This window comes from Gymnoscopelus braueri (genome assembly GCF_963280865.1).
Source record: "Gymnoscopelus braueri genome assembly, chromosome: 2".
Lineage (NCBI taxonomy): Eukaryota > Metazoa > Chordata > Actinopteri > Myctophiformes > Myctophidae > Gymnoscopelus > Gymnoscopelus braueri.
This window is the reverse complement of record NC_137604.1, coordinates 25,182,152-25,204,103: the sequence shown is the minus strand read 5'-3', so window position 1 is coordinate 25,204,103 and position 21,952 is coordinate 25,182,152. Positions and strand designations below refer to the sequence as shown.

General features: G+C 42.5%; 1 protein-coding gene across 9 annotated transcripts in view; it reads right to left on the bottom strand.

Annotated features, from left to right (window-relative positions):
* The window catches only part of kdm4c (lysine (K)-specific demethylase 4C), a 48,543-nt gene that overhangs the window by 10,327 nt on the left and 16,264 nt on the right, over positions 1–21,952 (bottom strand). For 6 of the 9 annotated variants that reach the window (XM_080414259.1, XM_080414263.1, XM_080414262.1 and 3 more), the window contains exons 7-18: positions 21,696–21,799; positions 21,157–21,294; positions 20,812–21,005; positions 19,472–19,704; positions 16,934–18,972; positions 15,386–15,500; positions 13,954–14,135; positions 13,135–13,381; positions 10,382–10,458; positions 9,812–9,867; positions 9,527–9,635; positions 353–547 (exon numbers count right to left, since the gene is read on the bottom strand). In XM_080414259.1, the coding sequence (XP_080270385.1) occupies positions 353–547; positions 9,527–9,635; positions 9,812–9,867; positions 10,382–10,458; positions 13,135–13,381; positions 13,954–14,135; positions 15,386–15,500; positions 16,934–18,972; positions 19,472–19,704; positions 20,812–21,005; positions 21,157–21,294; positions 21,696–21,799 (3,689 nt within the window). Of the gene's footprint in view, positions 1–352; positions 548–9,526; positions 9,636–9,811; positions 9,868–10,381; positions 10,459–13,134; positions 13,382–13,953; positions 14,136–15,385; positions 15,501–16,933; positions 18,973–19,443; positions 19,705–20,811; positions 21,006–21,156; positions 21,295–21,695; positions 21,800–21,952 lie in introns of those variants that run through there. The other 3 variants (XM_080414265.1, XM_080414266.1, XM_080414267.1) reach the window with 3 other exon arrangements.

Genomic DNA, 21,952 nt, shown 5'->3' with positions numbered 1-21,952 from the left:
TAAAATAAAAAAGCAGAACCCAAGATATTGTGATCTGACGATTTACTGCTCCATTCACTTCTTGGTTAACTTATTACTTAAAAATCCTGTATCTCTTTTGTATCTTTTTTTACTATGTATTTTTGGCCAAGACATGCTATTTTCAAACTGGAATAAAGGGAACAGGAGGTCGCAATGACTTTTTAAAAAAAATTATAAATAAGTCTGGCACTGAATGAGTTAAAATACTATTACAATAAAACCTGATTTGGCCCCCGTTTACAAATGAGATTATTAAGAGTTTATACTTTGATGAGTTTATGACTTTGCAAAGCACAATTTGGTTCATAACAAGTACACACTCATCACTCACAGCTGAGGAGATACGCGTTTGGTGCCTGTGGCAGGTGATTGACACGACATATGGCCAATCATCAGGCTCCATGGTTACCCCAGCAGCATGGGCACAGGTGACATGGAAGGAGGTAGGACATCGACCACATGAGCATTGGATGCAAGCTCCCGTCTGCCGCTTCCCCGCACAGCGCTTACGGCAGTAGATGCACTTCTGCAAAAGAATACAGAAACGCATGTAAAAAATAAATAAAGGTACTCTCAAAACAAGGCCTTGTATTCTCCAATCACCTCAATAGAAACGTAAGTCTTAAGGATATAAAATGTATCCAAGCTAACTCAATGAGTTGACAATGGGACTGGAAACCAAGAAAACTAGTTAAGGACACACACCATGTACATTTCTGCATGCCGTGGTGGTGGCTGAGCAGGCTATGGTACAGCATTGGGCAGCTGTAGCTTAACCCATTAAGACCTGAGAAGATTCTAGAAAGGTCTTCTAAATCCTAACAATTAAAAAAAAAAAAAAAACGTTTTTTTTCCCCTCGATTTTTCAAAAATAGCAGATCTACAAGCTCATAGCGCGGCACTCGGTGCCGCGCTATGAGCTTGTATATCTGCTATTTTTGAATAGCCTAAAGAAATCTAAAGTGACACAGATGCGTTCCAGGTATCAATGGGTTAATGGGTAGAGTGGCCGTCTGGTAATCAGAAGGTCCCTGGATGGCCTCCCGGCCCCAGTCTACTTTATGTGTCTTAAGTGTCCCTAAGCAACCCCTAACTGCTCCTCCAGAAGTGCTCATCATAACCATCTGCGCAGCCATCAATTTACAATGACAATTTAGGCATTTAGCATACGCTCTTATCCAGAGCGATTTCGCACTTATAAGTGCGACATCGGAATTAAGCAGAGTAAGGATGAGCTCTAGCCAATAAACAACGGTAAAGAGTCACATAAGTAGAGTGCCGAGAGAACAGTTTAATGCCTAAAAGAAGCTTGGACGACAGGTAAACAATGAACCGAGCATCGGTCTAAACAACATGCCATCTAAACCATCACTTAAAATTTGTGGTCGAGAGAAAACAAAACTAAGACACAAAGCAAGACAAGTAACCAAGATATATCTGCATAATAAAGTAGCATCAAGAAGAAAAGTGAAGTGCTAGGGACTGAGGCAGTCTGAACAAGAGATGAGTCTTCAGACTATCAGCTCTGTGAGTTGTCTCCGTGGGATTCATAAGGTCTACCCAAAAAAAAAATCTATATTTGTATGTCTGCCACTATCTTCTTAACAATTATTTCATCGATTGCTTTGGTTGATTTTTGTGGATTATTTTTAATAATAATACTTTTGAAATCATTTTTTATAATAAATTAAATCGATCAGTTCGATTAACTGTTGCACATTTGTGACATGTTATGTTGCAGGTTTAAAGACTGGCCAATTTTGTAGCATGTTTACTGACAAAAGCATAAATAAAGTGGTCATCAATTCCTCTGTTGTACAGTAGTCAAGGAAACTCAAACATACAGTATACAATGTTTAGACCTGGGAACAAGGTCAAGTGTGAGTAATAACAGATCTGATTTCAAGCGCTGATGAGGAACTATTGACCAATTATTATAACATCTGTAAGTGCTTTGTTATTTAATGTATGCCCTGAAAACCTTAAAAAAAACACATGTTACTATAAAGTCCCTGTTCCCATTTGGTAAATTCCACACACCTCACATGACCAAAATCTGCATTTTATGCTACCAAACACAAAAGGCATAATACTAAATCTAGCCTATTGCGTGCTCCAAATAATCACTGGTTCAGTCTGCTCGGCTCTCTGTTATTGGATACAGCAAAGTAAACAATGTGTTGAGACCACTGGGCGAGTGAGACAGGGGAAATAGAAATAGTCGGTGAGAGAAAGACAAGGGGGAGATGACCCCAGCCGAAACAGTCACAAAGAACATGTTATTTCTCGCCACAGTGCAAGGGAACCCTCAAATAAGACCCAATCGGATGACATCATTTGAGGTTTACACAAGAGCCAGTGCTACAGTGCCTCTGTGTTGTGGTGTTTTTTTTTTGTCATCTTGGAGGTCAGCGAGTGGTAGACATTAGACAACTGCTCTCGAGTCGGTACAGTACATATAACGATGTGCACACACACACACACACACACACAAACACTCATGCCCGCATTTCTCAAACTACTGCTGGTTTTCTGCACCAAACAGCCCATCAAGTCCATTTCCTCTGCTGTGGCATCTTTCACCCTCTTATCCTCTGCTCTCCCACTAAGGGGAAAAAATGACGGCATTCCCCCCCATTATAACCCTACTCTCTCGGCTCACTCTTTTCTCCCCCATCACAGCTCTCTCCTTCCTTCAGTATTCCCCTCATACGAGACCCATCCACTGTTCTTACTCTCTCTTTTCACCCTTCCCTTTCCCCAACCCCTGCCTTTCTCTCTCTTGTCAAGTTGCTTCACGTTTCTTTCAAGTTGAATTTATTCATTAATCTAATTCCACTGAAGCCGTATTTATACAGTATCTCCGTACATGGAAGCATGAAATAGGCCTATATTTAGAGGACCTCTCTTGGGGAATGTGCTCTGCTGGCAAGTGGGCTCAAATGGGATCTAGCTGGCTTGTAAATACAAAAGCTAGCAGATAAAAAGGCCTGATGATAACGTATATAAACTCTCATAACACCGTATATACAGTAGTATGTGAGCATACAGTGGTACCTGCATTTTTAAAAAGAGCCCTAGGAGCTTTCATCTCTAGTATATTTGAATAATAAGTAAGCATAGCCTAAGGCAAGACTGTACTGTATTTGATGGGTGGTAAATACAAGGTCTTTTACAAATCCCTGTATCCAACTGAGCTAAGCCCCTGAAATAAGTGGCCTTCTTTGCTTGTTTGCTTTTATAACTGAACATTGGCTAATTTTATTCAATGTGAAACGTGCTTTTTATTAACGCTAATTCGAACTATATAACTAGCATTATAACTAGCAAACACAAACTAGCAATATCTACCTGCTAGTTTACTACTAGTATTTATAGAGAAACAGAGGATCCATGTTTTTAGTTCATTTGGTAACCAAAATTAAATGTGTAGTACTTTTATTTCCTACATTGATTACCTTGACCATACCTTGCCTACATGTTTTGGCCGTCTCCAATGTCTACAGACTATAGACTGACACGTTAACATTAGTAGCCTTATAACCTTAAGGTATTAACAGAGGCTAGCACTACTATCAAGTACCCATACGGCCTCACTGAAGTACCACAGAGGATGTATCTGTGGTACTATTTCTCTCTCTGTGCCTAGTAAACTTTTGAAGAGATGTTCTTTAGCTTTTTTCCCCCCACATACTGTAAGTCACCCACTTTTTTTTAATGACTAACTTGGCCTACATTTCATGAAGACTTATTCCACCTCCATTATTGACAGCGGTACACTGATGAACTGACCTGACTGTCTGGTCTGCATATTCAGGCCAAGATGACAAACAAGACTCACGACTGGCATGCAACGTACATCTCCATCTGTGCCTGTGTGTGTTTATAGGTGTGTAGTTGTGTGTTTTTATAAATCTGCATGAACAATGTGAGTGTTTGGTAACGCATAAAAGTGAGAATTTGCTAATGTAGTGTGTGTGTGTGTGTGTGTGTGTGTGTGTGTGTGTGTGTGTGTGTGTGTGTGTGTGTCTAACCCATTTTCATCTCCAGAGTGTATTTGGGTCCCTGTGTTGAGCCATGCGTTAAGAACATTCCCACAGTAAATTATGAATGCGTGTGCGCATGCAAGTGTGTACGCGTCAGTAAATTATGAATGTGTTGGGCGACTAGTGCCGGCTACAGGGGCAATGGGTACAACGCAAGATTTGTTTTGCACGTGGCTCTGCTGAAGGGATGCACAAATGAAGGACTGCACAAAACTACAGGAGATTAAAGTGTGCCAGTGCCACCCACAGTCTGTGGTTCTCACCGTTTACAAACACTCATCATAACATCTGTGTCGTGCTACCAAAGCTACAAAGAGATATGGCGACACCTGCCATGCCTTCTACAGATGTGTTTACATGCACCGTATTTATCTGCTACCGTGAGAGAAAGGGCATGAGCTCTATTTAGCACTTAAACCCGACTAGAGGTTTGCATGCACTGTATTTATCTACTACCGTGAGAGAAAGGGCATGAGCTCCATTTAGCACTTAAAAAGGGGAAGACGCCTCCCCCTGGCCAGCCGGGGCGCCTGATGGAGGGGAAAGGAACTGGTTGGAATAACGTGTTCCTTCCACGCGCTACGTCCAACCAGGGAAACTCTCCCCTGTCAGGTGATAAGAAGGTCAGTTGGCTCTCATGTATTGAAGGAGGCATGAGCTCGGCCCTGGCCTCCCTAGGTTGGCAGAGGGAAGGTAGTGCACAGGATTACATAGACAATTGGCACTGGGTGTAAAATGTGGTTACAAAATCGTGGGATAAAAATGTAAGTAAAAAAAAAAAAAAAAAAAAAAACGGTGAAGACCACTCATTTTCAACATTGAACTATGTCTTTAATACACCTTAGAGCTGTTGTGTGGATATAAGAAAAAAGCCCCCCCCCCCCTCTATGTTGCCTAGAACTGGATAATTGATTGAGGTCATGTGATCAGTGACATACGCAGGGTGTACTTTTGGCTGAGGGGGCGGAGCCAAAAGTACACCCTGCGTATGTCACTGATCACATGACCTCAATCAATTATCCTTTTCTAGGCAACACAGAAGGGGGGGGACTTTTGTCTTATTTCCACACAACAGCTCTAAGGTGTATTAAAGACATAGTTCAATGTTGAAAATGAGTGGTCTTCCCCTTTGACTCATTCCCTGCCACTGACGTAATAAACGTAATTATTCCCGCTTACCAATCCTGCCACTGACGTAAAAAAGATATTTTATTTTATTAAAACATTTTTTTTACCCAAAGACCAAGAAGATATGATTTTTCGAAGATCTAGACTCCCATCCACTTCCTTGTTAAAGGTAGGGTAAGTGATATTTTTTGGTTAAAACAAAAAGTATTTTGTTAAAAGGTTAAAATACTATATTCTGATAGTAATCATTGCTATAGAGTGTTTGTTCAGTAACAGATGTCTCCCTGTCTCTCCAGCTCTTTAATAAACAGAAAATACATTTTTCGGTAGGTGTCAAAATCTCAGCCAATCAGGAGAAAGTACCCATTTTTAAGCTTAATTTGTATAGTGTTCCAGTTAAAATTGTGTCTGCTCATTTCTTAGTGTCATCACTTCCAATTTCACTTGTTTAATCTATATCCTGATTGAGTTCTCTGTCCTGGTTGGATAAAATTGGAAATGAAACTACAAAAAAAAAAAAAACTACAAAATACATTTTCTGTTTTATAAAGAGCTGGAGAGACATGGAGACTCTTTCTATGGACAGGACACTCTATAGTAACGAGCACTATCAGAACATAGACCCATTTTGCAATTATTTGAATAATTGCAAATCACTTACCCTACCTTTAACTTAAAAATTCTGTATCTCGGCTCCTGAGTACTTTTTTTTTTTCGATGAAAAACTCTGGCAGTGGGCAAACGCGGCCAGCAATAATTGTGGCAGTGAATGAGTTAAAGGGATTGTTGTTTTTCCTATCGATTAGTCACCCCATGGAGACTTGAATTCATGGATTTTTTTTGTTTTTGTCCTAAGCCAATAATTTGATGACCGGCAGCGGTTCCGGTAGGAGACACAAAGAGTCTCCTTTGTGTCTCCTACCGGAACCGCTGCCTACCGGTCCGCTGGTCATCAAATTATTGGCTTAGGAATGCGACAAAAACATATCCATGAATTCAAGTCTCCATGGGGTGACTAATCACCCAAAAGTCATTTTGGGGTGAACTATCCCTTTAAACCCTTCTAGAGGTTACACCTACGTCGCACCACCCGCCGGCCCGTCCCCCCCCTTTGTGCGGTACACAGTCTGGGGTTAATTGCTGACTAAATTCAAGGGAAGAAGGGTCCCTCAACAAACAAGGCTGGTTGCACCACTGGACCACTTGGGTTTACAGCAGTGAAACTACATGGGTGTTGACTCTCCAGTGGGTGCTATTGGTTAAGTACAAGCTGAAGAATTTAATTAATTCATAAAATGTGTATAGTATCAATTTGCCTTTTGTTGAAGGTCCAGGGTTGCTTTCACTTCATATTGAACTGATGTTGAAACGTTCATCTTGCAATCAAACATACTGGGACCAAGTCTGAAGGCTGTGACACACCAAGCCAACCGCAGGCCGTGAAATAACTTTTACCCTCTCTTCTGCTTCTGATGCTGGAACAACAAGCTTAGATAAGGCACAGCCAGTAGTACCCATTAAACTAGAGAACAACATGTTCTTAATTCTCAATTCCTATCCCGGGCACATGCAACACCAGAGTAGCTTAAAAACACTCAGTATTAGTTTTTGTTCCCAATGCTGTACGACCTGTACCTACCCCAACCCATTTGTGAGATATTGGGAGCAGAAATGGTAAGCTCTAATTGCTAATGCCAGTGAGAGTCATTGGCACTGAAAATACATCGTGCTTCCATGGCATATTTCATCTGTAATTATACCGACCGATTTAAGATTTTATAAGAAATAGCTTTCTGCCTAAACCGCTCTTAGTTTGCGCTTGAAAATGTTGAACAGACAAAGTAGACCGACTGAGTGGCTTGCTTATACTAGCTTGCAGCTAAAAAAAATGAGAAACAAGTCTCTAATCTGTGATGGCATGAAGTCAAAACACCAGAAAAGTAGAGCAGGCACATCCACTCTGTTAATCGGGTACAGGACAAACAGAATATCTGATAGAATACCAAACTGACAAGTCCTGTCTACTACAGACTAATGTTGGGAGATCAGTCGTGTTAGATGGTCGTACAGAATCAGATAATCGGTGTGCGCATGCTTTGTACACACCCCACACTAATGGTCAGCTAATGGCACTTTTGTGTGCCTGGCCTGCAGGAGAGGAAATAATTCTCCATGCCAGGAGGTGGCAGTAGTCTGCACGAGTCTGCAGCCTTCAGAGATCCGGAAGCTCAAGCAGCATTGGGAGAAAAAACAAATACACCGAGTATTTTTTAATCTACTCTGGTGTTGCATGTGCTCGGGATAGGAATTGAGAATTAAGAACATGGTATTGTCTAGTTTAATGGGTTCTACTGGCTGTGGCTTATCCAAGCTTGTTCCAGCATCAGAAGCAGAAGAGAGGGTAAAAGTAATTTCACCTTCAACAAAAGGCCTGGTTTTTGAGGAACTCAAAAACTCTTCTTCCCTTGAATTTAGTCAGCATTTACTCCCAGACTGTGTACTGCACAAAAAACTACACCAAGTAAATTTATGGTTATGTTTAGAAAAAAAAATGTAAAGAATAAATAAATCAGATTAGGGCCATGGTTAAAGTTAAACTCGGAGGAAGTGCTGCCCAAGTTGCCTCAAGGTGAGAGAAATCCCCATTCACAGCCTTCTCGCTGATTCAATACCCCCGTATAGTATCGCTTGGTTGTGTTCTCCCAATGGACTGGATTTTGATTGTTGCAACAGAGGAGGGAGATTAACAGGAAATTGATTTGAAAGCTAAACGAATGCATATGCAACACAGTAGTACAGCCTGAGGCCAACAAGAGTTGTGCAAATCTTGAAAACGCTTTTAGTGTCACTTTAAAATATTCAAGGAGGAAAACAAACAAAGCATTCCTTTTTAGGCAACCGGCCATCAATTTGGCTAAGGTAAAAACCCTTAAAAATGAACACGCATCCTGGCTTTTCAATGTTGACTGAATACTAATATGTTTTCTGGTTATTCTCCCACAGTCTGGTTTATATAACAGTTATGAACACAATTATGTAAAACCCAGGTGCTGCTCCACATGACAATGAATTGGAAACTGAATGAGTCGTTTATTACATCCGAATGCGCTTAACCACTTTCAACCGGGTGTGCCTATTATGGGCATGTCATTATAGGCGAACATTTTCCAGAAATAGCGGGAAATAACCGATCTACAAGCTCACAACGCGTTGCAATGCTCAGCGTTGTGAGCTTGTGCATCAGCTATTTTGCCGCACAATACCATCGTACGACAAAGTATAAAATGGAGCTTAAATGATTCATGGTAATGCAGTGGCAGCTGATATGAATGTGGAAGCAATTCTAAAGACATTGCATCAGCCCCTCGCTTTTACTGTCACATGGGGCAGCACTACAATTTGTTTCTCTCTGACATCACCATTCACTCTTGGCCCTGCTGTTCCTAGTTAGAGGCATGCTTCTGTTCACAATTCAACTGCTCTCAAATGACTGCAGAATTCTTCTGTACTGAAGGGACAGTTTTTGCATGAAATACGTATTTCCACTGGAGGATACTGAAGGTTGACTTTGTTCTTTGGACACCATCAGTGATTTACATATTATTTGTCGTGTAAAATGTCATTGTCCTATGTTTTGTTAACGGTTATCATCCTATGCTTCATTCGGCACCTTGCCCAAAACCTGTCCTTTATGTCCTGCATACCTGCAATAACGTGATTCTGAGTTTTAATTATAAGAAGAATACCAAGTTCTGTTTTAGGCAGTTATTTTTTCTTTACAAAAGTCAAATGTCACATCAAGAAAGGCTCATCAAAACCCTGAAATACCCCTTTAAATACTACACTTGTCTCCTAAATATAAATGTAAGCTGTATACAAAAAGATAACATTGTATCACTGCTATCCATCTTGTGCTTGAATATGCATCTCCCAACAATTCTGTTTGTGCTGAGCTATCATGGCGCCTGCAGCAGAGAGCTAACTATAGTGGCACTGTGTCAGGTCTGCTGAGACTGGCTTTCTCATTAAGCAAACATGCACACATGCATGCACACCGATACAAAAAGTAACACAAGTACATTTAGGTAGACCGGCACAGAAACTCGGGTATGCATGCACACACACAGACACACACGAGTAGTTAATTATCTAGCTTTGATGGCGGGCATGTTCGTCTCACATTGTTAATTAGTGCTGAGAACACTTCATTAATTAGACTGAGCCATTCCTCACAGACCTGGGGAATTCCAACACTGGATCTGTGTGCAAGGCTATGTCTGTGTGTGTGTGTGTGTGTGTGTGTGTGTGTGTGTGTGTGTGTGTGCTCTCACCAGTTTGTATCTCTGCAAGGGGATCCTACTGGTGTCAATGGGACTCCTCTTGGCTTCATCTGTGAACCTTGCTTCAGGCAGAGCTACAGCACACATAATGTGGGCCCACCTACACACGTGCACACACACACACACACACACACACACACACACACACACACACACACACACACACACAAATATGCATGAATGTTATCTGAACACACAAACAATGACTCAAGTCTTACAAGCTTAAGAGATCACACATGAACAAATACAGCTAATCATAACACAAAAGCCTCTTACTTGTCATCTGTGGTTTTCTTTAGAGCTCCACCCCTGAGATTGCATAGGCAGCACTCCTAAAAGACCAAGAGGAGAGGAGCATCAAATCTTCCATCCACAGAAGAACTTCTTTAACCTTTCGGTGACTGAGTTGGATTTAATGGACTATGGCTATATCGATTGCCCAGGCACTAACTCGATTTGTCCAGCCTGTTTGTTTTGATTAATAGTAGTGGCTGCAACAGTAGCTAATCGATTTAATCGATTATAAAAAATAGATACATTTGAAATAATCGATTAATAATCAATCCCTATTTTGGGCAAGTCATAGGTAAAAAGTGTTTTAAAAAAAGTAGTGAAAATGGCAGATCTACAAGATGTGCAAGATGCGAGCTTGTAGATCAGCTATTTTCACTATTTTTGCACGACACCATTGAACGACAAGTAAAAAATAACACAAGTGCTTCTCGATTAATCTAAATGTATTCCATAGAATAATCGCTAGGAAAATAATAAGATAGTTGCAGGATGTGGGTAACAAACTGTAAGGAAAGGTAACACCATGCAAGGGACTAGGGTTAGTAAACGTACTGCTGTGAAGCTTCCTTCCGTACAACGATCACATGACCATTCTCCACTGACATCTTCGGCAGCAACACCATAACAACCTGAAAAATAAACAATGATCAGAATTAGTTCTAAGGTAAGGTACCAATACATGATTGACGGTAAAGGGCAGAAAATGGCTGCCCTTATTGAAAGTTGTCCTTCCATAAGAACATTTATTTTTCAAAAAGACAAAAGTGTACAAATACAGACACAAATAAACACATAACCACATTTTCCTCCCATTGTTGTTTCCATTGGCTGCTGACAGAATGGTGGGTTTGTTCCGTGCAGAAGAGACTCCTGTTGCAGACTACGCGGAAATGTAGATTTCTGTGGAATGCCTGTATGTGTGTGTGTCTGTATTGCGGGTGTGTTAAGGGAAGGTTAAGCATGACATTTTAGAAGTTAAGGTTGTTCAAGTGCACTTCTATGTATGCCTGTGTGAGTGACTGCAAGTGCTTTCATGCGTCTGTGAGTGTTCAGTCTTGTATCAATGACCGTTCTATGTCACTGAGGCTTGCCACAACCATGCCAGGCTCGTTCTGGTGAGACACATTAGCTTCAGGGGCTAACGCGGTGAGTCCTGCCCAACCTCGACAACGTAACACACACATGCTCTCAAAAGCAAAACACAGGCTGGAAAAACAGCAGCAGCTTTGCTTTAGTTATCGTCTACGTATGTCAGTGGTGGCAGACATTTAATGAAAAGGAGTTTCTCTTGGCCTACAGGATACTTAATGTGTGTGTGTGTGTGTGTGTGTGTGTGTGTGTGTGTGTGTGTGTGTGTGTGTGTTCTCCATTCCTGTTATCCATCATCAAACTAAATATAAAACCCAAGCTCACCGCTACATCCTTTCAAGAGTTCAAATAACAACATAGAAGGAAAGCAACATCAGACCATATTTATCGTTTGATCACACAACCAAAAATTTGACTTTTACATCAATGTCAAATATGCCCTTCATCTCACACCACACACACACACGCACACTATATTAAGAAAATGCACAGATACACACAAACTCTTCCAACCCTCATTCTTATAAGTGAGAGATGAGGTGAGATCAAAACTAGAATGAAGAGAGTGTGAAGGATTTTAACAAAGATAAGGAAGAATACACATGAAGAACTGTAGATCTGGAAATTACAGAGAAACAGGGGGCTGAACTGTAGAGATGGGACGTGTGAGAATGAGCGATTGTGGCATGTAATTTAGTTTGACATTTTCAAAAAAACTAAAGCAGTTTTACATTTTTTATATCTTGAGACCAAAAACATCTCAGTCATTATGTTATATATTGTTAAATAAAAACATAAAATTAAGTCATTCATTTCTGTTATATGATTTTACAGAATGACATATCAGCACTTCAATGATCTATTATCTACAAATATAATTGTTGAATATAAACCGTATATAATCTATAATCTATATGATTTACTGGCTGCAGACGCGCACGCGTGTGTAATTTCGAGTTGGAGTGTAAGATATATTGGCAAATGTATATGGGACAGGGAAGAGATCTCGGCCTGTAAGAATATGAGTGAAAGATTGAGAAAACGTGTTATGCATTAGTGTCTGTGTGCATGTACTGTATACTCCAGGGTTGTATCAGTGTGCGCGTGTAAGTGCGTGTGCGTGTAGGCTTGTGGCATTGGCAGCAGCTGTTAGACAGGAAGTGTGTGTGGTAAAGACAGAGGATTCACCCGCGTTCAGCTGACGAAGGAAATAAAATACTCCAAACCACAGTGTCTGTGTGTGTGTTTGTGCAGTGTGCACGCATGCACGCGTGTGCACGAGGGAACGAAAAGGGAGAGGGTGAGGAAAATTAGGGGAAAAGAGTCAAGACTTAAACCCACTGAACCTTTGAAAATTACATCAAGAGAGAGATGAGTGCAGAAGAAAGCTGCACTCTGGATAGGTTGGCAGAGAAGGTAGAGGGCATTTTCACAGACACTACACAGGCACGTTTTCACGAAGAGACCCATCAAACATTTGCCAGTAAAGTACTGGACACACAAAAGACAAACTTCAAGACAAGGTAACACCATAGAAGTGTGACTGTGTACCTGTAGGTACTGTATTTTTATCACATACCCAGGTTTTTTGCCCTGGGTGAGGGGAGTGATAAGCCAACAGAGAGGGTGATATGTGATAACCCCTTGGGTTGATAACCCCGTGAGCTGATATGACAACAGCTGACCAATCAGTGCAAGCAAAAGTGCTGCCGTGTGTCACCATTAGCACCCTCGCTGGGGAAGGAACTCAACATGACAATCATGACCGCAATGGTTGATAGAATTCTCTCTATTTCTTTGTGAATAAATAAGGACGTGGGAATGTGATAAACTAAATCATCCCCAAGGCATTCATGGTTGCCCTGAGTAACCAACCTGAATATCTAGGCAATACAGTATGTATTTGCCTAAGTTCTGTGGTTAAGTACCAGTGTATAAATAATACATACACAATGAATTAATTACTTTACTTTTATATTAATTAATTTGTAGACCATCCTCAGTGCAATGATAGCATGTGTTATATGTAATCAACTTCTTTCATTGTAAACTTGTAGATTGGCTACTTTCACAATTTAAAAATAAAAAATAATTTTGGAATTTTTCGCCTATAATGACATGGCCAAAACAGTGACACCAGACAGAAAGTGGTTAAGCAAGCGCGCGGACGGACAGACACACACACACACACACACACACACATAGTGGATACATACTTGCATGGACCTGCAGGCAGCAGCCCTGACAGTAGAGCAGAGGAGAGGTCCCATCCTCCTGCAGCAGAGGGTTGGTGGGAGTGGGAGGGCAGCTCCGCTCCCCGAAGGAGAAACAGATCTCTGGTACCAAGGGCTTGGTCCTGCTCAGAACTGCCAGCCGACTGGTGCCATCCAGGGGAGAGGAGGCCAAGGCTTGCGTGGGAGACACGGCCGGGACGGGCTTACCGTCCTCTGCTTTGTCCTCACTCTGAAGGAGCAGCGAAAATGAAAAGAAAATCAGCTTTGCTTCTTGAGAGTTTTGAGTAAGGCGTTTTCTAGGGTTAAAGAGCTTGCACGCAGGTCTGTATTTTACTTCAGAAATGTGCAGCACGTAAATAAGAAATACGACCTCATGTGGTGTCAATCGCGTTTACACACTGCCTCCGAACCTGATCTGGCATTTTTTATGACTGATGAAAGTTTCGATTTTCTGCATTTTTCAGCATTACTTGGCCAAAAAAGATCAAAGTAGCCGCACAATCATAGCTTACGTGCCAAAAGTTTATTTCGGACTAGAGAGAAAGATAAAAACCAACATTTTGACAGCAACACTGGCTTCCTCAAGGTATTTCATACTATACACAGGTACATCAGTTACAGGTTTATCAATTACAAGATATATATAGATCTGTCTGACAATAAAAATGTTACGCCTGATTTGTTCGGAAAATTTGCTATCGGAAATAGCGGATCTACAAGCTCACATCTAGTAGATTGGAATATTCGCAGCAGGTAGATTGGCTATTTTCAGTATAAATCAGGCTTTAAGGTCCCCTGTACCTGATAGTAGGGCATGAAGAGTGTGCAGACAGAGCAGCACGGTTGCATGGTGGCTGCGTTGGCATTGTACTCCCTCTCTGCAGTGAAGTTGCTCTTCTTGCTCTGCCACAGGAAGAGGAGGGGCTTAGCCCACGCTTCCACTTCCTGCTCCTCCCCCTCCGCCAAGCTTACCTCGGGAGGCTCTGAGTTAAGACATAGTAGAATCTTAGTACATTGCAAACACTTACATGTCCCATTGGTGCCCATTTGCAACACAGTCATCATGGGCTCTGTGATCCATGACACACTGAACACAAACTTTAGTTTTTGCGCATTAACACATTTTGTTAATTCAGTGTATTCTACAAACTAAGACAAAAGTGTGAACTGAATATCAAGAGCCATCACACAGCATGCCTCATCCTCCCTGCGTTTTTAATCATCTTCACTGCCAGATCAGACTTAATCCATCCAATGTGGTAACAATTTCTCCAGTGGCTTGGAAAAAAAAACAAATCAATCCTGAATGAATGGAGCCCTATCTGTTTATAAAATTGCTCCAAATGATTGAGAACCCTCATCATCATAAAATAAGCTAGCCAGAGCCATGAATGGTCATTTCATGGTCATTTCTTACTCGGGAATAAACAACTAAAATGGCTGCTGAATTATTCATTTCTTTCCTCAACCACAAAGATGATGAGCGTGACTATGTATGTGTATACAGTACACACACATGTCCATGTATGTGCGTGAGTACATAGTAGCTGTTAACCGAGGGCTCCCCCTTTCCCCCCCAATTTTAACCACTTTAACCCCGGGCGGCCCAATTTTGGGCATGTCATTATGGGCAGAAATAGCAGATCTAGAAGGTCACAATGCATCGCGACATGTTGTGAGCTTCCAGATGCACTATATTCCTCGTACTACACCGTCGTGCAATGAAGTATAAATATCATTAGGGTTACAAAAACAACCTCAGGGCCTAAGTGGTTAAAATCACTAAGACAGATTGAGAAACTCCAACCAGGGTAACAGCCCAGTTCATTTCACTGCGGTAGACCAGAGAGATAAATCTCGTTTGGTGTGTGCTTGTTGAATGTGTGCAGTGACGTCAGAGGAACCCATTTGAGGGGGGGATAAAATGTGAAAAATGAAGCTGGGAGAGCAGAGTTGAGTCGAACGGTTCCATTTTTACAGGCTATATTTCATGGAACAGAAACTGTTACCCGACATTGATTACACAATATTTCAAACATAATGAGTACATCCCCGTAATGTTGTACACAAATGTTTCACAAAAACAATTAACATCAACATTCGTTAAGAGATTTACTTTCTGTCTGCAGTCAAAAGCAAAGGTAACTGTGTGTGTGTGTGTGTGTGTCTGTGTCTGTGTCTGTGTGTGTGTGTCTGTGTGTGTGTGTGTGTGTGTGTGTGCGTGCGCACCCACCATCGTCACTGGCAGTCTGTTGTTTAACAGCAGTTGGCACAGCTCTGGCAGTGGGTTTCCTCAATGGGTGACGCCAGCTCTTACTGGTCCTCCTCTTCACGGACAAGGCAGGGTACTGGCATTAGAGAGGTAGCATTAAAACACATGTACTGTACGCATGCGTGTGTGTGTGTGTGTGTAGACCCCTTAACTCATTCACTGCCACTGACGTAAAAAACGTAATTTGTCCCGTTTACCAATCCTGCCACTGACGTAAAAAACGTAATTTCTTTTTTTTCAAAAAAAATATTTTTTTTTTAGTTTTTTTTAGTTTTTTTTTCAAATTTGACCCAAAGACCAAGGAGATATGATTGTTTAAAGATCTACACTCCCATCCACTTCCTTGTTAACTTAAAACTTAAAAATTCTGTATCTCGGCTCCTGAGTACTTTTTTTTTCAATGAAAAATCTCTGGCAGTGGGCAAACGCGGCCAGCAATAATTGTGGCAGTGAATGAGTTAACAGACAACGTCACACTGATAAGAACCAGTATGCGTGCAACCAGTATGCGCGCAATGAAACCCATTCTATCAGGTCTCGCTAGGACGCGCCTCACTAGCCAACACACAAGAGGGGGTTGGGGTGTGCTGAAACCAGCGCAACCCAAAACAACAGGTTGAGAATTGATTGCGTGAAACAATCACCTGTGCATCCAGTCTCAATGTTGGTAAACAAATAATTGGTCTATAGTATACTTGTCGGGGCCAAATGTCCACACAAAGTATAATAGAATTCGAGAAATAGACATTGTGAGGACTGTTTTCCTGGTCCTCACAGGGGAAATGGTTGTTTTATGTTATAAAAGATTTTTGGGGGGCGCCGCTGGCCTAGCGGTTAAAGCACATCCCACATATAGGCTCTAATGCGACAGCGAGTCGCAGGTTCAATTCCCAAGCCGGCAACCTTTGCTCCGTGTCACTCCCCGTCTCTCCATCCCCGTTTCCTGTCTCTCTCTCTGTCGTGTACTATCAATGAAGGCAGAAAAGCCCCAAAAATAGGCTTACAATTAGGTTGGGGTTATGATTAGGCATTTAGTCAGGTTTAAGGTTGGGGTTAGAGTTTTACATATTTTATACTTGGTTGTGCACTGACACACGGAAAAAATTGACGATCTACAAGCTCACAATGGATCCCAGCGCAACACATTGCACTTATGTCAACATGTGTGTTGTTTTAGGACATCACCTTGGAATGCCACCTTGGATTTGGCAAAAGATTTGACACCAAAACCACCAATCTAGGTTGAATAGTAATTGAGATACAACCATTTTAAGCTCCCGGCAGAACTTTCCAGAACGTACATTTTCCAGAACGTACATTTTCCTAGATTTTTTGCATGTTAGTATGCCCAGTTTTTCTGAATCCATTGAAAAACCTTTATAAATTTTTGGGGGGTTAAACCTTATATTGACCCATCTAATCGGTCAATATAATATCAATATAATATATAATATCAGTGTGTGTGTGTGCTTGTGAGACAGAGATTGTATATATAAAAACGATACTCACAGTACAAACCTCTCCAGGTTCTAGGCCTGCTTCATCACACTCATGGTCCGATGGATCATTTTCCTCGTCTTCATCCGACGACTCACTACTGCTATCCTCCCTGGTTCTCAAATTCTGCTCGCTTTCGTCCACTCCCAGTCCCCCCTCCTCCATGTCAGACACCACCTCCTGTGCTGCACCCCCTCTTCTTCTCACTCCCAAAAGACAACCAGGTGCATCCAGATCCCCCTCTGCCTCCCTCCCCAGCTCCCTGCACAGTGCTAGGGCTTCAGTCACCTCTGCTTCCCCTCTCTGAAGATCGTTGCCTTCACAGAGAGCTAGGGGCTCCAAGGCACCGGCTGACACCAGGGAGGTGGGCTCCAGCTGGGCCCAGGTAAGCGGCCCGTCCCCCTCCTCTAGGTTCCCCGTGTTGCAGAGGTCTTGGTCCGTGTTGCCCGGGTCCGTGACCTCTTTACACTGTGGTTCAGTCCACATGGTGTAAGCCAGGGGCTCGTGGGTGAAGTCGGAAGGGAGTTCGGGGTGGAGGCTTTGGATGAGTACCGCGGGACTTGGGGAGCTGAGGTTTTTCCAGATGCTGCTGGAGAAGGGTTTGGGCTCCAGGTAGGGGCTCTGGGAATTACAATGGGAGGGAGAGTACACATTTTGGTTGAGAGGAGATTCATACACATGATGGTGTTGTAGTGCCAAGTTGCTGTCATTTTGGGTGTATAATGGAAGAGATGGCGTTGGCAGCTTGTGGTCTGAGGTCGTGGTCAAAAGAGAGCCTATACTACTGAGAGTGAGTGTGCCGTCTCTTTGAGTTAGGTTCATGCAGTCCCCCTTAGATGTTAATTCTGCCACGCTTGGCAACGGCTCCATTTGAAGAAGAGCGTTCTGAACAGACTGGCTACTGGTGGCGCTGCTCTTTGCATTGGTAACACTTTTCGACTTAGCCCTGATTTCATCATCGTTAATGTGAACAGTATCATTCGTCAAATTAGCAGCGTTAGCTTCCAAATCAGGGATGCTAGGCCATTCACGGTCACATTGAGGAGAATCCAAATGCAAGTTGCTAACAGGATTTACACACTGGGTCTTTTTTAATGCCATTAAGTTGGTATTTTTCTTCCCTGATTGAGCTCCCTGTGAGGATAGAGAGGCACCCAGCGTCTCCCGCTGAAGCACAGGTGCCACCTGGTCAGGACGTGATCCCGTTGGAACGGCATCAGTTTGCTTCTCCTCGACAATGGTAAGCGAGGGCATTTCTTGAATGAGGACAGGCGGAAGGGGGCAAAATCCAACCTCGTCTCCACCACGTTCAGGAGTGAGGAGTGGCATATCAACTCCACTCTTCTGTAACAGGGGAGGCAAAAGGGTTTCCGCAGTGCCGCTGCCGTTTTTGACACTGTGTTGATGTCCCGTGTGGGGCAGGGATCTACTGGATGTGTACCTATCCCCTCCTCTCGGCTCAGTGCGGAGGTCATAAAGTGCTTGTGTGCTGGAGTGTTGGTTGATATGTGCTGGGTTAGTCGAGTTTGTCGTCTCTGCCTTAGCGTTGTTGTTAGTGTCGGGCTCACTACTCGTGTTCATTTTGCTGTCCGTGCGTAATGTCGGGTTTACGGCTTCATCTCTACATGAATGACTAGATACCCGGGCTTCAGAGTCAGTGGGACGCAAGCCTACCTCAGGCACAGACGGACACGCTGTTGGGGACGACGAGCCCGTTTGGCTCGTCTGCGAAGGGGTGACCGACATTGAGCAGTCCTGAGGTGTCGAGAGGTTTTGTGGGTGAGGAGAACGTGGCTTGGACAATCCAATTCCAGCACACACCTGGGAAGCCTTGGACCTACGCTGGGTTCCGACAGCACGTAGGCCTTTGACCTCCGAACGTGAGTGGCGGTCTTGAGATGGGATACCCACTGCCGGGTCTAAATTAACCCGTAAGGCAGCGGAGGGAGAGGGGGTGGAGACAGCGTTTTGGGATGAGTCTATGGTGGAAAAGCACAAACTGTCACTCTCCACCCGTTTCACCTTGACCACACACATCTGTTTGCAAGGACCTGTTGTTGACAAAAACAAGGTAAAATGGGTTATCTGCAACCAAGAGAACTGCAAATTATTATTCTGTTATCAGTCCAGACACATGGAAACAGTCAGAAACACAACGACTCAGCCACACGCATAGGACATTCAATATCTTTTGTAAATTAAAAATGACATTTTTTATTAACCTGCAGGTCTATTCTAAACCTTAAACTCAACATCCCGAAATGTTACCCTAAAAATAACCATAACCCCTCACCCCAACCCCTAAATGCCAAATCCCAACATAAATCTTTTCACAATCATAACCAACTCAAAAATACCACCTTTCGTCATCGTGACCAGAACAAACTCCCCACAAGGTTGTTGTAGAGACTTTTGGTCTCCACAAAGATAGTAAAACTTGGTACACAAACATGCGCACACACGCTCTTGCCTGCACACTCCCAAAATGCAGTAGATAATAATTCCGTTCTCAAACAAAATACCTTCTGGCACCACCAGTCAGTCTCTTACCAGGGAGCTGGAGAGAGTTCTGATTCTGGCTGTGCTTTGATACAGATTCAACTTCTTCTTCCTCCTGTTCTTTCTCCTCCTCCTCTCCCTCTTTAGTACTGCATGTGGTCTGCCGCCCCTTGGGCCCAAGAGGACCCCCTCTCCTCTTGCTACCGCACAGGACCGTGCTGCCTTCCAAAGTGAGGGGCGCCTCTGTGGTTCGGAGGCGCTTGGAGCGCATGCGGGAGTGGGTTCTACTCGAAGAGAGAAGAGGATTCAAACTGAAATCCTGATTAACACTCAATAGCAGCTTAGGCAATCCTGGAATTTTGTGACTTTTGCACAAAAGATGACTTTCGTTAATGTAATCTACTGTAAGTCTCTTTATAAAATATACAATATAATCACCTCATATTTTCAACTGGTTTGACATATATTTGTATTCATTTGTTAGAATGGGGTACTATGGGTCCCCATAATACAATGAGCCCAGCAAGCTGCAGTTGATCACTCAGTGCCAGTTTGCAATTGGCTGAGATCTATTCCACTGCAGTGACAAACTATACAGCAATATTTCTGAGTTCATTTTAACCCATCTGTGTCATCTTAGAATTTAGCTTTAAATAGTCTCTGTCGGGTGGAAACCTCATATGTGCAAAACTATTACTTTTCAGGATTCAAATTCAAAAGTAGCAAATCCACAAGCTCAAAACGTGTCGCGATCTGCTACTTTTTGATGCTGTCGTATGATCAAGTAAAAGGCATTAATTTATGAAAAACATAAATATGGAGATAAGAGGTTTCTGCCCGGAAAACGGTTAGGATTTAGAGGGCATTTGTAGATCGACCTCAAGTCTTAATGGATTAAGGCATATCTGCTTTAGCTGCAACAGAGGATAGATACAGCAATAAGTATAGAGATACGGTTTGACACACATCAAGGGTCTGGCCATTTATGCTTTGAATTGCTTGTGTATGAAATGTGCTGCACATACATTTTCCATGTGACAGACTCAAGCCCAGGACGGCACTAGCAATATTGCAGCAACATTTTTCAAAGAAACGTTTAAGTATTATATTTAATGGAGTATTGTAGGAGTTTGCCTATTGGTTTACACATACAGGAAAAGTATCACTCAGGTCTAATTTGTAATTCGTAACTTGAGTTACAATTGTCCTTTGACCTCTTTGCCAAAAATAGATAATCTACAAGCGCACAACTTGTAGATCTGCTATTTTTGGCGAATGTTCCCCGCAGAATAGGCATTATGGGGTTCAAGTGGTTAACAGAGTGGGGTAATAATGATGACACCAAAGAACCTCAGGGTTCTCATATAAAATAAGCAAAAAAATATAAGTACCCTTTATTGACTGGTTTGGTTTTGTGTCGCCTCTCAAGCCAACTCTGCAGCTCAGGTGTTGTACTGGGCGTGGTGCGGGTGTGGTCAAGAGCCGCCGAGTCTTTGCCCACCATCCAGTTGGCATAGCGATCAGGCTGAAAGCGTTTAACAAATGGTTCCATGGAGATCTTTACCATGTCCTTACTGCATGTGCACTATAGGGAGGAGAGAGACATACATCAGGTGTGAATATTGTTGACTATTGACTGAATTCTTGGTGAATTCGGTCAGGAGCATTTTGGGAACAATAATGACATTTTTTGTTCCATTAATCAAAACTGTCAACTTGATCCAGACAGATTTTACCTGTGTGGCCACCTTGCCATAATCTATCCAGCGGATGCTAGCAAAGTTGGTTGACTCAGCACAGTTGAAGCCATGATTGAAGCCAGCATGGTAGCCGTAGGGGAAGGTGATCATGAATTCACCTGCTTCCTGAGTAATCTGGTATGGGGAAGGAAAACAGAACCCATTACCCACATGTGCCCTACCAGCCCTATTCTGGACATGTCATAATAGGTAAACAGTTAGCAAAAATAGGCAAACATTTGCCAGAAATAGCAGATCTAGCTCACAATGCAACACAGTGTGGGCTTGTAGATTGTCTATTTCTGGCGAGTTTTGGTGTATATGGATAAAGGAGGGGACAAAGTATAGACCTCTGGGGGAGCCCGGTCTTCTAAGAAATGCAACTCAACTAGATAAAATCCATAATTTCCCATAATTCCATAACTCAATATTCATTCAATATTGAATTCAATATTCATTCAATTATGTAGATTGCTAAACATCTGGTAGAAAGAAAGAGTGGGAGTGCAGTTTTTTCAAAGTGGCTGAGTGCCTACCTTATCAAAGGGGATGCCATACTTCTTCAGTATGGACGGGGAGATTAGAGTCATCTTGTGACGAAGGAAAGCCTCACATCCCTTGAAGCTATTGGGAAAGAAACCTGACAAAGACAGTGGCAGAATTAACACAGACAAGGAGCCAGTTTCAAAAAGTTTTCCAAAAAGCTGAATAAGAGTGAGTCTTCCCTCAGAAGCAAACCCTGTTGTTCCTGAGAAGTAATAAAACACCAAGTGGCGGCAGCATTTTTAACTTT